At 40.3% G+C, this 13,952-nt stretch overlaps 1 protein-coding gene across 1 annotated transcript; it reads left to right on the top strand.

Moving 5' to 3' along the window:
- Positions 1–277: 277 nt before the first annotated feature.
- On the top strand, positions 278–12,475 carry ca12 (carbonic anhydrase XII). Its single transcript, XM_071896522.2, has 9 exons — positions 278–368; positions 1,236–1,256; positions 4,879–5,058; positions 6,581–6,723; positions 8,809–8,904; positions 8,989–9,052; positions 9,345–9,502; positions 10,170–10,296; positions 10,973–12,475. Exons 1-9 carry the CDS (start codon positions 311–313, stop codon positions 11,623–11,625), a joined length of 1,500 nt encoding a protein of 499 aa, XP_071752623.2. The 5' UTR covers positions 278–310; the 3' UTR covers positions 11,626–12,475.
- Positions 12,476–13,952: the final 1,477 nt, after the last annotated feature.

The raw sequence follows: 13,952 nt of genomic DNA, 5'->3' as shown, positions 1-13,952 counted from the left end.
CCTCCAGCTCTCCGGTACCGGTACTTGCACGGTGCTCACTGCGCAACATTTCCCGTATCCTGCAGCGGCAGGTTTGAGGCTGCGCCCTAAAATGAGTAACTCCGCATGGATGCGGTCGACGCTGTTGAGCTGTCACTCTCCGGTGACCAGATGACTGTGGAGGCTGGTTTTGTTATTGCTCTGACGTCAGTGCGAGCTACAATGGAGCTGGCAACATTACTATAAAAGCCGGTTGGAAAGCTGGTGCTCCGCTCCAAGCTCCTGCTCTCCACTCATTTACAGTATCACACAGAGAGCAGAAGGGACCAAGATGCAGAGTTTCACACCCACTGTTTTCCTCCAAGCGACTTTCTTCGCCGTCTTGCATGGTAAGAACATAAGAACATTCTTACTGGAGGAGGAAAAAAGTATTTGGATGGACTTAAGATTGTAGCCTACTAGTAGCCTAGATCAGTGGCAAGTGCTCAAGTGCTCAAAGTGAGAAGTGACTCTTGGAGACAACGAGTATTAAATAGAAGGTAGGCTAATACATCTGAGCGTGGAAAAATTGATTTTTGAACGTCGTGAAGAAGAAGAAGAAGAAGTAGAAGAAGAAGAAGAAGAAGAAAGTAGGATTAAATTGACAATAGGCTATTTGTTTAGCGGTTGGTCCAGAGCAGAGAGGATGCTTCGTGGCAGGTGTTTCATCCAGCTCCATCCACCCACAGGCTATTTCTGACACTGAAAAAGACTGAGAGAGGAGAGGGCGACACGAGACATGACCACTTGGCACTGAGATTACTGCTGATGACTGTTCAAATTAAATTGTTGCCACTTTGTCTTTTTTTTTTTTTTTCTCCATATAGAAAGCAATTGTCCTGTATCCCTTTTGCAAAGTTGATAGTTTAATAATATGAGGTGGAAGCAGATGAAGATGATCATTTGCTTAAGTGTAACATAAAAACTTGATCTTTCCCCTTTGGGACATCTTTCAAAAGTGTGAAAATGAACTGTTATGAGCTGAAGTTATACTCCATAAAAAAAAAAAAATTTTGCTCAAAGTTGATATGTTATGATAGTGTGGTATGGAAGTATATTGTATGTGTGGGGTAGGTGTTAGTGTTATGTATGAATGAATATAACAAACAGGAGCTGGTATGTGTTCCATACTTGGCCAATAAAGCCTGATTCTGATTCTAAAGCCTGGTTCAAATTGTATTTTGGGGACAAACAGATTTTTCTTGTATCTCTTTCAGGTGCCAAATGGACATACAATGGTAAGTCTGATAATATATTTTTGTCATTATTTTCTTATGGCTGACACAAATGGCTTTTTTTTTCATCTATTTTCTCCCCATGGCTGCATGTGTAATCCCAGTCAATATGCATTTATTTACATGTCTCAATAGTATTCTACCCTTAACCCAGCATTAATTAATTGAGTGTTAAATTTCATTTTGATGTAGCCTAATCCTCTAATAGGCCATAACTGAGTCAGAGTCTATTTTTTTCTTGTGCAAACTCCTTACATGTTTCCCTCCCATAGCAACGCTTTGTACTAGCATACAGCATGGCAAATATGATAACAGTTTCAAATACAATGCTTCTGGATCAAAAGGAAACCATTATGTGACCTTTCTTTGACTCCTGATGCAAACCAATACTGAAAACCCTTCTGTCACATCTCTTTTTCACTGCACTGCAACGAACTCTGCAATTACCACATTTCATAAGTGGCTGGCTGCCTTTGGCTCAAGCCTTCAGGTCCAAGTGAAGCAGCTTCTTGAACCATGACTATCTCTTACATAAACTCAGCTCACAGAGTGACCTTGTTGTCAATGTGTCACTGCTTTTCAATAGTCTGTTGCATTCAGGGACTGAATGTTAAAACAACAAGTAGGCAGGTGGATGAAATCATTATATCGCCATTTTTCTTAATGAAATATTTACACAAATATTAATCTTAATTTTGACTACCAAATGCACTGGACTAAATGATTATTTTTAAGATGAGTTTATAGCCTACAAATTCTTTTGTGCAAGCACATCTGGTGTGAATAAGAAAGATTTTCTTTTTTGAGGATGATCTCATGTTTCTGCACAGTAATTTATGGTCAAATGGTTATAGTTAGAGCAAATGATACTTGCTTAATTTAGAGCACTGAGAAAAGATGATTCACCATGTTATTAATATTATTATAGCCATGGTTTGGCATTAATGAGAGCAAATACCTTTGATTCTATTTGCAAAGCTGTTGGTCCCCTACCCCATGGGTATTCAGAAAAAAAGAAGAAAACATGAAAAAAATGTAGGAAAAAAATGCAATCAATTCTGGGAATATCATAACAGTTTGGCTATATGAAATATCTTGGTGATTCACCCAGCGCTGATTACTTTGCTTGGCCAAAAGCGTGTACACAAAAGATAGGATAAAGATAGGTATTAACAAAAGAAACCATTATCCACACTACTTCCAAAATAGATTTTAGACTTGGATACTTCAAAAAATGCATACCTTGTATTACACTTAAATAAAACAAATAACCATCAACTGTTGTTGTTTTAATTCTAACAAACTAACTAGTAGCCAGAGTGGAAGAGTTTGTGATGACTTCTGTAAAAAGAGATTCAAAAAGAGTTCAAAATAAATAAATAAATAAATAAACCTCAGGCTTATTCCTAAGTGCAGCGTGGTGGATTTCATCCTCAGTTACAGTCAAACCCTGGAGAAGCCTTGTCACAGTAGTCAGTAGTCTGGAGGGTGGTAGCGCTTTCTGTTGATGGGGGCATCGCTGAGTCATGTGGTGCATCTTCACCTCAACACTTCAACCTCTGGCTGGGTGGTGGAGCAGGGAATCTTAAAACCTGGGGTTACATAAATGATGATGATGATGATGACTGTTGTAGTTTTCTCACCCTACTCCATTATTCTGGTTTTGTTTTTATTTACTCTGACCAGTGATATCATGCAGTTCAAGGCTTTCCTCTACAGAAAGCCCCAATAGAAATCTTAAGGAATTGTTCCAATTTACATAACAGAAGGCCAAGATTTTAAATAATTACAAGCAGTCATGTTCTGCTAAGGAACACTGGAGGGCTACCACAGGCCACTAATGTGATTATGAGAGGGCAAGCCGGCTCTAATTAAAACAGCAAATGAACTGGACACTGAGTAATTATAGCCATAAGAGTAACTTTCTTTCTTATTATAGGAATACTTTGCCTTGCCTGAACTTTGAGTTTTCCCTCAAACAAGTATTCAGTGATTTCACAGATTTCTCTTGATGCCTTTTGGCATGTCATGTAGCATCAATTCACATTTCTCTGAGTGACAGCTGTGATGGGGTCAGGCTTCATGCTGCATCATTCATGTTTAATGACGGTCATCTGGCATATGTTGAATGGCAAACTCTCTAAATGAATTCTGAATGGATAATGAATGGGTGTAAAAATGCGACAGTGATGTTGGCGCTGCTACATTCAGGGCCTTTCACCACGTTGTGTGATTAGCTACCAGTGAGTTTTGTCACTGTTTTGAAAGAGTCATTCATTGTAAATTATGAATGAATTTTATACTGAGCATCACAGTCAAAAAGCTCAGCGTGGAGCCTTAATCTTCGGTCAACAAACTGAATGAAATTATCACAGGAACTTCTCGATTTTTTTTTTCTTCGACATCAATTTGTGATTAACATTTCTCTCTCTCATGTGTGTTATTTCCAAGGCCAGTGTGCTTCCAGTGCTTCCTCACACACACACTTGAGAGACACCCTCAGCTAAGGTCACATAGCAAACTGCATGACTTGAACTGCAAGAGTGGCCATTTTTGGTGTTCTGTGCTTTACAGTAACCTCTCATTTGGAAAGAGACAGCATTCTCACTGCGTTCTCCCAGCTAACAACAGCCTGGTTCTCACTCTCACTGCCTTCAATAGGGCCAAGAGCGAGCAGGGAATAAGCCGCAGGCCGCTCCCACGCCGCTCTCTGCGTAGATAATAGTACTTCACTTTGATTACAGATAAAATGTTCAGTAGGCCAGGACAAGCCCTGGCACTGTTGGAAGTCATCCTCTCTTGCACTTCACACTGGGGCATGCTGAGCTTGTTTGCCCTTTAAGATTGAACAGTTTAACATTTGAAAAGCCATGTAATGTATCCCAACCACTGTGGTCCTTATTTGAAAAAAAAAATCAGGGTTTAAAGTGATGCCATTATCTTTTCATTGGAGAAACACACTTTTTTGAAGCTTTACAATAAGTGGTAGAAAAAGCATTCAGGGACTGCATGTTAAAGCCAGTAAGTAGGCAGGTGGATGAAATCCTTTAAGTAAACGTAGCAATACCATAATGGAAAAATACTCCATTAAAAGTAATGGTAATTGCATTCAAAAGATTACTTAAGTAAAATCCTACTATAAAATGAGGAAAACTCTGTCCATCTGTCTGCATCCATTTTGCTCCTCAATGGGTTGGCCAATCAATCTGAAACTGCACATGACCATTGAGCATTGGCATAGGCAGGGACTGACGAAGCTGATTTTTCCATTTTCCCAAATTTACGCTGTTTATGCGCATTTTTGGCAAGTCTGCATGTAGTTGTGGCGCGCGCATCCCCGGGTATGGACTAGTTAGAAGTATTAGCAGTATTCTATATATATGAGAATATCTATGTATTTAAGTGTCAAAAGTAAAAGTAGTCATTTTGAGTGTTTAATCTCACAAAATGGAAATACTCAAGTACAGTGCCCGTACCCCAAAAACGACTTTACTTGAGTAAATGTACTTAGTTACTTTCCACCTCTGCTTACAATGCAATAGTACTGTATATAGTAACAATTACATTTGGGCTGCAAGTCGTGTAGGTGTTTTATTGCTAATGATTTATATTGATGCTGTTGCAGGACCGGAGGGACAGCACCACTGGCATAAGAATTATCCTTATTGCGGTGGGGCTTTCCAGTCTCCAATAGACATCAAGTCAGACCTGCTAAGGTTCGACCCTACTTTACATCCAATTGAGGTTCAGAACTACAACCTGTCAGCCAATGAGCAGCTTACTCTTGGAAACAATGGACATTCTGGTGAGTATAAATCATCAATGTTAACCATGAAATGCATGATAATGTAGAATAGGTATATCAAGCTGTTTTGTTTTGTTTGTTTTTTTTGTTTTTTTTTTACTTTATTTTAAACTCAACCCATCACAATTAGCAAAACTATTTAACAAAGATAACAAAGATTTAACAAAGATCGAGTTAATGTTACTGTACGATGTGAGCCATCTTGAAACTAAAGAGATGTACTTTTCCATGCATTCATTAGAAATTGTCTCAGATAAATGTGGAATAGTCTCTTCTTGCCTTAAAGAGCTAATTTATTGGCAAACTTGAAAGAAAATGATAGGAGGATCTTCTTTCTATATCAACCACGGCAATTTTCCATAATCACTCTCTTATTATCTTAGCTGTCACCCAAAGAAAGCGCTCCACGTTTAGTCTGGGAAAATATGAGCGGAGATTAGTCATCTGGCCTACTGGGTCTGGTGCATCATAACAAAAGAAACCAGCATCAGTTTTATTTCCTACAATTATGTTCGCCATCTATTCATAACACTCTCTTAAATTGAATTGCTGGATCTCAATATAGCATTCAGAAAGTAGACAACAATACCCATGTGCCACAGAGACACTAATTATTTTGATTACTTAAGCAGATGATTGTGATTATTCCACAAAATTACAGTTTTTTGTTGAATGATTCCGCTTTGTTTGAAGAGAAGATATACAGTTTCAGTCAAGGAGAAGTGGGGTAAGCTGTGGCACTGAACAGCAAGCTGCAGAACTGGTCAGATTAGTTTCTTACATGTTTCTTGAAGCATGATGTAGAAAATTGTTACATATGAGAAATTACAATGACAGCATCTACTACACATGTAATGTCCGCTCTGTGTTGGCCACAACATTACAATGGCTGTTACGTCGGCATAAATAAATTGGTACCCAGCAGCCACTGCTTCACCACCTGCCATCAAGTGGTAGGATGAGGTTGAGATAAGACCAGACAAATGCTTATGTGTGCATGCCTGATGGGCTACAATGCCACTAACTAAGGAGCATCATCGGCATGACGTGTGTCTGAAATATGCTGACAGAGGTCTTTCACTTTTAAGCATCCATTCGTCACACAGTGGCTAAATGATAAACATCCGGACAGTGGCAGGTGACTGCGTCACTCCACTGAATCTCAAACACAGTTACAAAGAGAGGAACTCTGACTACACAGAGCCATGTTGGATTCTGCAGTTTAGGTCTTGGACAGTTCAAGATGATGTTGATGTTACTGGTACTTAACATGCATATATTATATTACAATATTTTCTATAGATATTGTCTTTTTTGATTAGATATGTACAGTAAATTGATATCAGCATGCTTATTCCTGACCACAATTCAATTTGGTTATTATGCAGGTCAAAGTGGAACCAAACAGAAATTAGTATATATGCAAATCAATTAATGCACTATCACAAAATGTATTAAATAAATGATTAACTGAAGTAACCCCCTGCCCCGCTCTGCTATGTGTGTGTCTTTTTGTCCACAGTGCAACTATCACTGCCCTCCAAGATGCACATCTCCAGCCTGCCTCATCGCTACACTGCCGCTCAGCTCCACTTCCACTGGGGCTCCTCCAGCAGGCCCACCGGCTCTGAACACGTGGTGAACAGCAAGCAGTATGCAGCAGAGGTAAACAGAGCAAAGAGCACTTCTGTCTCTATCGATGCTTCTATTTTTTGGGCCTGTGTGCAAAAAGTAAATTAAGTTATGAAGTTATCAGTGTTTGAGGGCAGCTTAGTCCAAGGCTTGAATACGTCTTTCACTGGTCTTAGCATCATGCGACAGCATCTCTGAGTCCAGACAAATGATTTAATTCTGTGTGACTTAGACGTGTGACATTTGACTGGCAGAGGAGCCAGTGCCACTGACACCCTTCAAGGCTTGCAGACGCTGCTGCTCAAGCTGAAGAAAGTCTTAAGAGCTGCCTATCTGCATATTCCTGTCCCAGTTCCTCAGCACTGTGGCAGACATGCAGTTTGTACAGTAGCATCCACCCTTGAGACAGTTTCAGAAGCAGCTTATTGTGCATCTTTATCATATAATTGACTTTAATGTATAATTGAATGCTTGTATAAAAAGAAACCATGCTTCATTCTAATTAAAGAGGCTTACATCATTGTAACATTAAACAAGCAGTTGTGAGGCAGGCCACTGTAAGAAAGACATGATAAACTGCATGTGTTTTTTTAATGTTTATGACTTTTAAGTCTAGCCAGCCAATGAGATTAGAAAGAGCTCACTGTTGTGCTCACTAGTCTTTTTTAAATGACTGCATCAAATTGCCAAATTGCAGTGTACACAATAAATAGAAATGAGACATTCTGTGCGAGATTAGTAGGCCTAACTTCAGATCAAAATATACAGTATGCCCTAACGTTTGTAAATTTGCACATTTTGTCACATAGAAAATACCAGAAGGCGAAGATAGTTCTAATTAGAACCGTCTTCATCTACCATATATCATCTTCTGATACACATCCCAAATGGCAATGACATAATTTCAGTCAACCTCAGTATGATGCCAGCCCCTCTTATTTCTCCAGGGTTTTAGGGGATTAGAGTACTAGACTATTATGTGCTTTGGTTTTCAACCACCTCTGGAAAGTGTCTGTCTGTGCCATTAAATGTGTCAAGCCCAGTAAGCAGTTTTTGCACATTAGGAAGAGTCAAGCAGTTTGCTGTAGTTTTTTTTTTTTTTTTTTTTTTTTGATACTTGGAAGTAGGACAGAAAATACAGATTTGACTGCAGAGTTTAGAAGGAACATTCGACTACCGGTATATAACAGACAAAAAATAGGTGACTTTTTATGTCACTTGGCATTAGCTTGAAAGACTGTGGGTAGAAGCTGAAATGCAAGTTACAACCTGTGTCCTTTTATTGGACCATTCCCCTGCTGCAACAGAACCACATTTAAGGTGCTGTGGTTTGACCTGAGTTTGTGAGCGGACACATCAAGAGCATGCATCTTTTCAAGTGTCTCCAGACTCCAGAACCACAGTCTCTTACTTTAACTTGGTGACGTGTTGTTTTGGAAGGATGGAATGATGGAAAATTGAACATTTCCCAGAAATAGAGGAATTTTCCCCCTTTTTTCCCAGGACAGACTATAGTCCATAAATACAATTCTAACATATTTGGCTTGCACAACTCGTATGCCTTTGTGGTACGCAGAACATAGAATACATGAAAAATGACTACTCCTGTGCTGTAATACCACACACTGTAATACATCTCCACTGTTTCTTGTATGTTCTTCTTGTAATACAGTATGCCATCAGCTGAACATTACAAGCTATTTCCAATCCAATTAACACCTAAAAATGGTCTGTGTTTAGCGACTACAGTTTGCAAAAAAAATTCTACTTATAAAAAGGAAGAACTACAAAGAGGAGAGAAATGTAAGATAAAGATAGAGCATGGTATTGTACGGTAGTCAACCACTTTAAGAAAATGACACACTAGTTTTTTTTTGTTTTTTTTAAAGGTCTGCCCTTCTGAAATGATGTAACTCGAGTGTCAGATGATGTTAGTTGCTCCCGCATTCCCCTCAACATTTCATTGTGTTTACAGAAAGAAACTTCAAACATGTTAAACAAAAGATAACGATAGAGCAGAAGACAGACGGGTCAACATATCTTGCAATAAGGCTTTGACTGATTAGATATATCTTTATGGAGCATAGGATCTTGACTTGTTTCTCTTTACTTTCACAGATGCATGTTGTGCACTACAATTCAGACAAATACCCCAACCTTTCCACAGCTATCGACAAATCTGACGGCCTGGCTGTGCTGGGTGTGCTGATTGAGGTGAGGCACTGTGGAGAGGCTCTGTGGATGGGGAAGGTGACCTGTTAATGTGAGCTGACTCTTCTAACTATTCTTCTCATACAGGTTGGGGAGTTCAATCCAGCCTTCGAACAGTTTCTGAAATTCATCAATGGCATCAAATACAGGGGTGAGTTTAAAGTGATATTTCATTTAGCAGAAGATTACTATATATTACACTATATATTATATTCTTTTGCGTGACACTTCATCCACTTGCATTCATTTTGACAACCTAGTCCTAAAGCTAGACTTGTAACACATAAACAAACTATGGCAACAAGGGTTTTGGTATCATAATTTTTTCTGTGTCCAGGGTCCTAATTTCCAAGCTTTTCATTAGCTCTTTAACATAGAGTTTACGGCCACTTACATTGGTGTTTAATGCTGAAATGAACTGTGTTGTGCATCTCAACCGGCAGATCAGAGAGTGCAGATTCCAGGTTTCAACATGAGAGCGCTGCTGCCTGCACGCTTGGATGAGTATTACCGCTACGATGGCTCACTGACAACTCCTCCATGCTATCCTAGTGTGCTGTGGACAGTGTTCAGGAATCATGTCACAATTTCCCGCAAACAGGTGCTTCATCACTGTTAACCTCTCCAAGTAGGTTCGCAATCACACTAAAATAGGCCTGTAGGCCTTTAGTTCGGGACTTAAAGCAATATTCCACTTAGTTTCAACATGGGGGTTATTTGGCACTTGACCGCCATGAAAACCAGAATATAAACTACTCACCAAGATCGGATGCAGCTGGGAGGAGTTTGTAGCGTTTGGATTTTTACTTCCTTCCTTACTTATTTTTACCTGAAAACTTACATTTAACATGTTAGTGAACATATTCAACAACAGATCCTGCTATTGTGACTTTCAATTGACTTTGGGTCCAATGTTGTAGAACATAATTTCCAATGTGTTTAATGTAAGTTTTCAGGCTGTTTCTGTGGCCTCATTCAAATGAATTGGAAGTAAAAATGCGAACGCTACAAACTCGTCCCAGCTCTATCCGATCTTGATGAGTAGTTTATATTCTGGGCGGTCAAGTGTCAAATAACCCCCATGTTAAAATTAAGTGGAACATTGCTTTAACATAAATGTTCCAGACATTTTCTTATTGGCTGCAGAGTTTAACCTTAATATCAACTTAATTTAATACTCAAATTAGTCTGCAAATGAAATGATCATGGCCTTTAGGGTATGGAAAATCTCTATATCTAACATGTTTTGTTTTGTTGTGTCTCCCCAGTTTCTGGCCTTAGCAACTTCCATCTACTCCTCCCATGCCCAGGAGTCGGCCCCTGTGCCTATGAATGGCAACTACAGGAAACCACAGCACACTGACAACCGAGTAGTCCTGGTATCTTTTAAGGAGGGTAAGTATGGTCTTCAAAATGAGCTTTCGTTATTGCATGAGGGCAAAGTTCACCTTAAGTGTTTAAACGGCATAGCCACTGCGCTGCTTTAAAAATGGCTTGAGGACTGGTTTGAGTGAAGTGTGGGTGTTTTTTCTCTTCTGAGAGGTACGGGGCTGTCAAGCTGGCTTTTGCTCGTATGGTATCACCTGCTTGTGGTTAAGCTGTTACCTTGATGCTATTCATAATCGTCTTTAAAGTTGATTGAGAGGAATGAGCTTGTTGGAAAATAGGTCATCCTTCAAGTCACTACAAATGAACCATTCCTTTTACATAATGAGACACTCCACAACCCGTAAATCTGTCTTCAAAGACGTACTTTTAGTGGTGGTTTACCGCACCGTATGGAGCCAAATACCATACAGTGCGGTATGATAAGAATCTGCATGTTTACCTCATTTTCAGAACTTCTCTCTCAGGCTGTGCTTTTCTAATGGCAGATCTGTTTTGACATGGCAGTGTGGCATCCCCTGTTGTTGGTTTTCATAGTGGCACTCAGCAGAGGATGGCTTGTGCTTTCAGTTAGTCACTACAGGCAACGCTGGTGCATGCTGAGCCTGTAGGCCAAAGTCGTTCCAAGGGATATCCTTGAGCTGGTTTGTTTAACAAGTTATGATTGGCTCTGTGTCTGATGCAGGCAGAGGACTGCAAGGTACTCTTACAGTCACTTCTCCACTCATGAGGAAGCAAATCATTCAGCAGCTGCTGGTTGGAGACCTAGCGGACCTGGCTGATGAAGGGCTCTACCAGCTCCTACCAAGCGGCTCAGAGAATCCCCATGCTGGCAAGAAGTGGAAAGACCTCAAGAATGAGCACAGCGGGACTCTGGCCAACCCCAAACAACAATGGCTGAAACCCTCGCTGTGGAAGAAGAGCCAGACCAACCGCTCTGTGGGAAAGTCAGGGCTGACCGAGGGCACGTTGTGCTACGTCTCACTGGAGCAGAGAGTTATCCACCAGCTCAAACGGTCCCACTCTGAGAGCCAGCTGGTTCAGGCTCTCAGAGACGTAGTTTTCCCCGAGCTCAACCTCAGGAGCTACCTGGACTGTAAGTCGGACCTAGCCCTCCCCACCATCAGACATATCCTCCGCGGGCGGCCGTCAGATGAGGCTTTTGAGTTGGATCGCTCTCTGACCAAAGCCTCCATGCCTCAGAAGATTTCCACAGCAATGAAGCAAAGCACTCCTCCGACTAAGTACGGAGGTCTCTCCCCTGCCACTGTGCCCAAGAAACCCCAGACCCAGGGTCATCCACATCCTTGGCTTATGCCAATGGAGTGGGAAGACTAGCGAGATTCTTGACAAGATACTGTAGATAGTTGAGACTCAGCTTATGTCACTTTCCCTAGCAGACATCAGTTGTGTGTCCCAGAATTAAAGACTAATTTTTCAACACATTGTAGCCACAAGTTCTCCTAACCACTAAACTGTCATCTCCTGATGACTTCTTCACAAAAGTATTTAATATTAAATTATTCTTTCTAGTATGTGCACATAATAATTATATAAGAAAAAGATTGTAGTTTTACTTTATTTACTGTAGCTACTGTTACCTTATAATAAGCACTCTGGCTGAATAATTTGAAGAGGTATGGTCATCACCAATGACTTTGCTCAGTATAGTAAAATATGATGGATAGATACTATGCAAATTAGAATTGCAAAAGCATTATGTACATTTGTGTCAGGGAGATTCTTTTTGTCAAAATGATGAATGAGGCTACTATCTCACAATGGACATTTGTTCTCCTTGGAGAGTTTTGCCCAGCTGAAAACTGCTTTCCTATAAACTTACCATGATGCCTACGACAAAGGCAGAATTCTTTTAAGCATTAGCATCTTGTGCCTGGAAATTTATATGCGTAGAGCTACATGAAACACAAAGACAAGAGACTGCCTGGCAAGGAAATATTTAGAGTTTTATTTGGAAAGTTTAGGCCTATAGTATGGTAATTGTAGTCCTATGCTGTAGCAATTGTGGTTATTGTCTTGCACAGTGGAGAAAGCTACAGCTAAACCAGAAGACTTTGTGAGAGCTTAAGCATTTAAACATCCCTGGTGCTGTTACAATTTGTGCTGCTTTTCTAAACGCCATTTGAAATAAGTCAGGAAATCGCTAGACATGGCACTGTTTTGAATAAAAGCATTACACATGAAGCATACATGGCAGATTTTTTTCAATCCTCGATCTATACCTTTTACTCTGAACTTGTATAACGCTTATTATTATTAATTCATTAATTTCCTTTCCCCATTTAATCCTTTTCAGGGTCACAGTGGGCTGGAGCCTATCCCAGCATGCATTGGGAAACACCCTGGACAGGTTGCCAGTCCATCATAGGACTAACACAAATAGACAGACACTCACTCGCACATTCAAGTATTATCTAAGAATAAGGAATTATTATATGTGTAGAAGCAGTGGGGTGTTGAGCTTGAAGTTTTGAAAATAAAGGGGAGGATTTTGATGGTTAACTTCTAAAAAAGCATCAGGTGAAGAGGTTGGAGGTGCTTGGTGGTGATGCGCCGGCAAGAGGTGGTGAATATGAGGAGCAGAATTGAAAATGACAGTAACCTGCTCCATAATTGTAAGGAACCGTGGAGCATGAAGCTGCAATTATCTAGACAAAAGGTAATTAATAGGTGGATAAGGCATTTGGCATCAGAAATGAAGAAGAAAGGACAAATGAAAGCAATGTTCCTGAGGTGAAAGGAGGGCAGTTGAAGACATGGTGCTGATGGGGAGTAATCCCAAGTTTGGAGCATGAAGGGAGGCAGCTACCAATACTGCATCATCAGATTTGTTTCAGACTACGGAGGACAAACTCTTTGGTTTGTTAGGGATGATGGGAGCTTTGGACTGTGGCTCTTATATGGCCATAAGGGAGCAGATACAGAACAGAAGGAAGCAAAGGACCAAGCCTTGGGGGAAACCAAAGGCAGCAGTTGATGTGGTGGATATGATCCTGTTTATGGTTTCCACTTGGTGAAAATTGGCTTTGAAAGTTGGACTCTGGGGTAAATAGATGAAAATACTCATGTAATGAGAGACACCAACCATCAGGAGGTTATTTATCACACCAGCTGGCACGTGCTCTGTGCCGTGTTGTTTGTTAAACCTAAGCTGAAAACGGTGCAGGAGTGAGAAGGAGCAATTTGAGGAGGAAGTGGAGGTTGTTTGTTTGGGTGTCTGGAGGTATGGAGTTAGTTAGGACTTCGTGACAAGCGGTGATGTACTGGTAAATAAAACAGTGGAAAAACAGTGACCTTCAGCTGGTGATCATCATAAGGAAACAACAACGACAATTATACGCAAAAAGTACTATATTTTAAGTTATTTTTTTCTGGAAAGTCTGTCTCCCTGTCACTTACATCAGTTTAATACTATATTGCATGATGTGTACTACAAATGTGTGTCATGAAGATCTATTTCAGCCTAACAAGGTGGGTAAACTCCATTAAAAGGTGGGTGGTGAACTGAGTTGAGGTGGGTTTTCCCTTCTCTACATCACTGGTGAAAAGTGTTTGTTTTTTTTTGAGAACAGGTGTGATGGTTTCTGTGTAATAGTAAACATGAGCAGGTCCAGGGATGACTGGACAACTCTCTCTGTGAGGAG

This window comes from Centroberyx gerrardi, chromosome 4, assembly GCF_048128805.1.
Source record: "Centroberyx gerrardi isolate f3 chromosome 4, fCenGer3.hap1.cur.20231027, whole genome shotgun sequence".
NCBI lineage: Eukaryota > Metazoa > Chordata > Actinopteri > Beryciformes > Berycidae > Centroberyx > Centroberyx gerrardi.
This window is presented reverse-complemented; position numbering and strand designations above follow the sequence as displayed.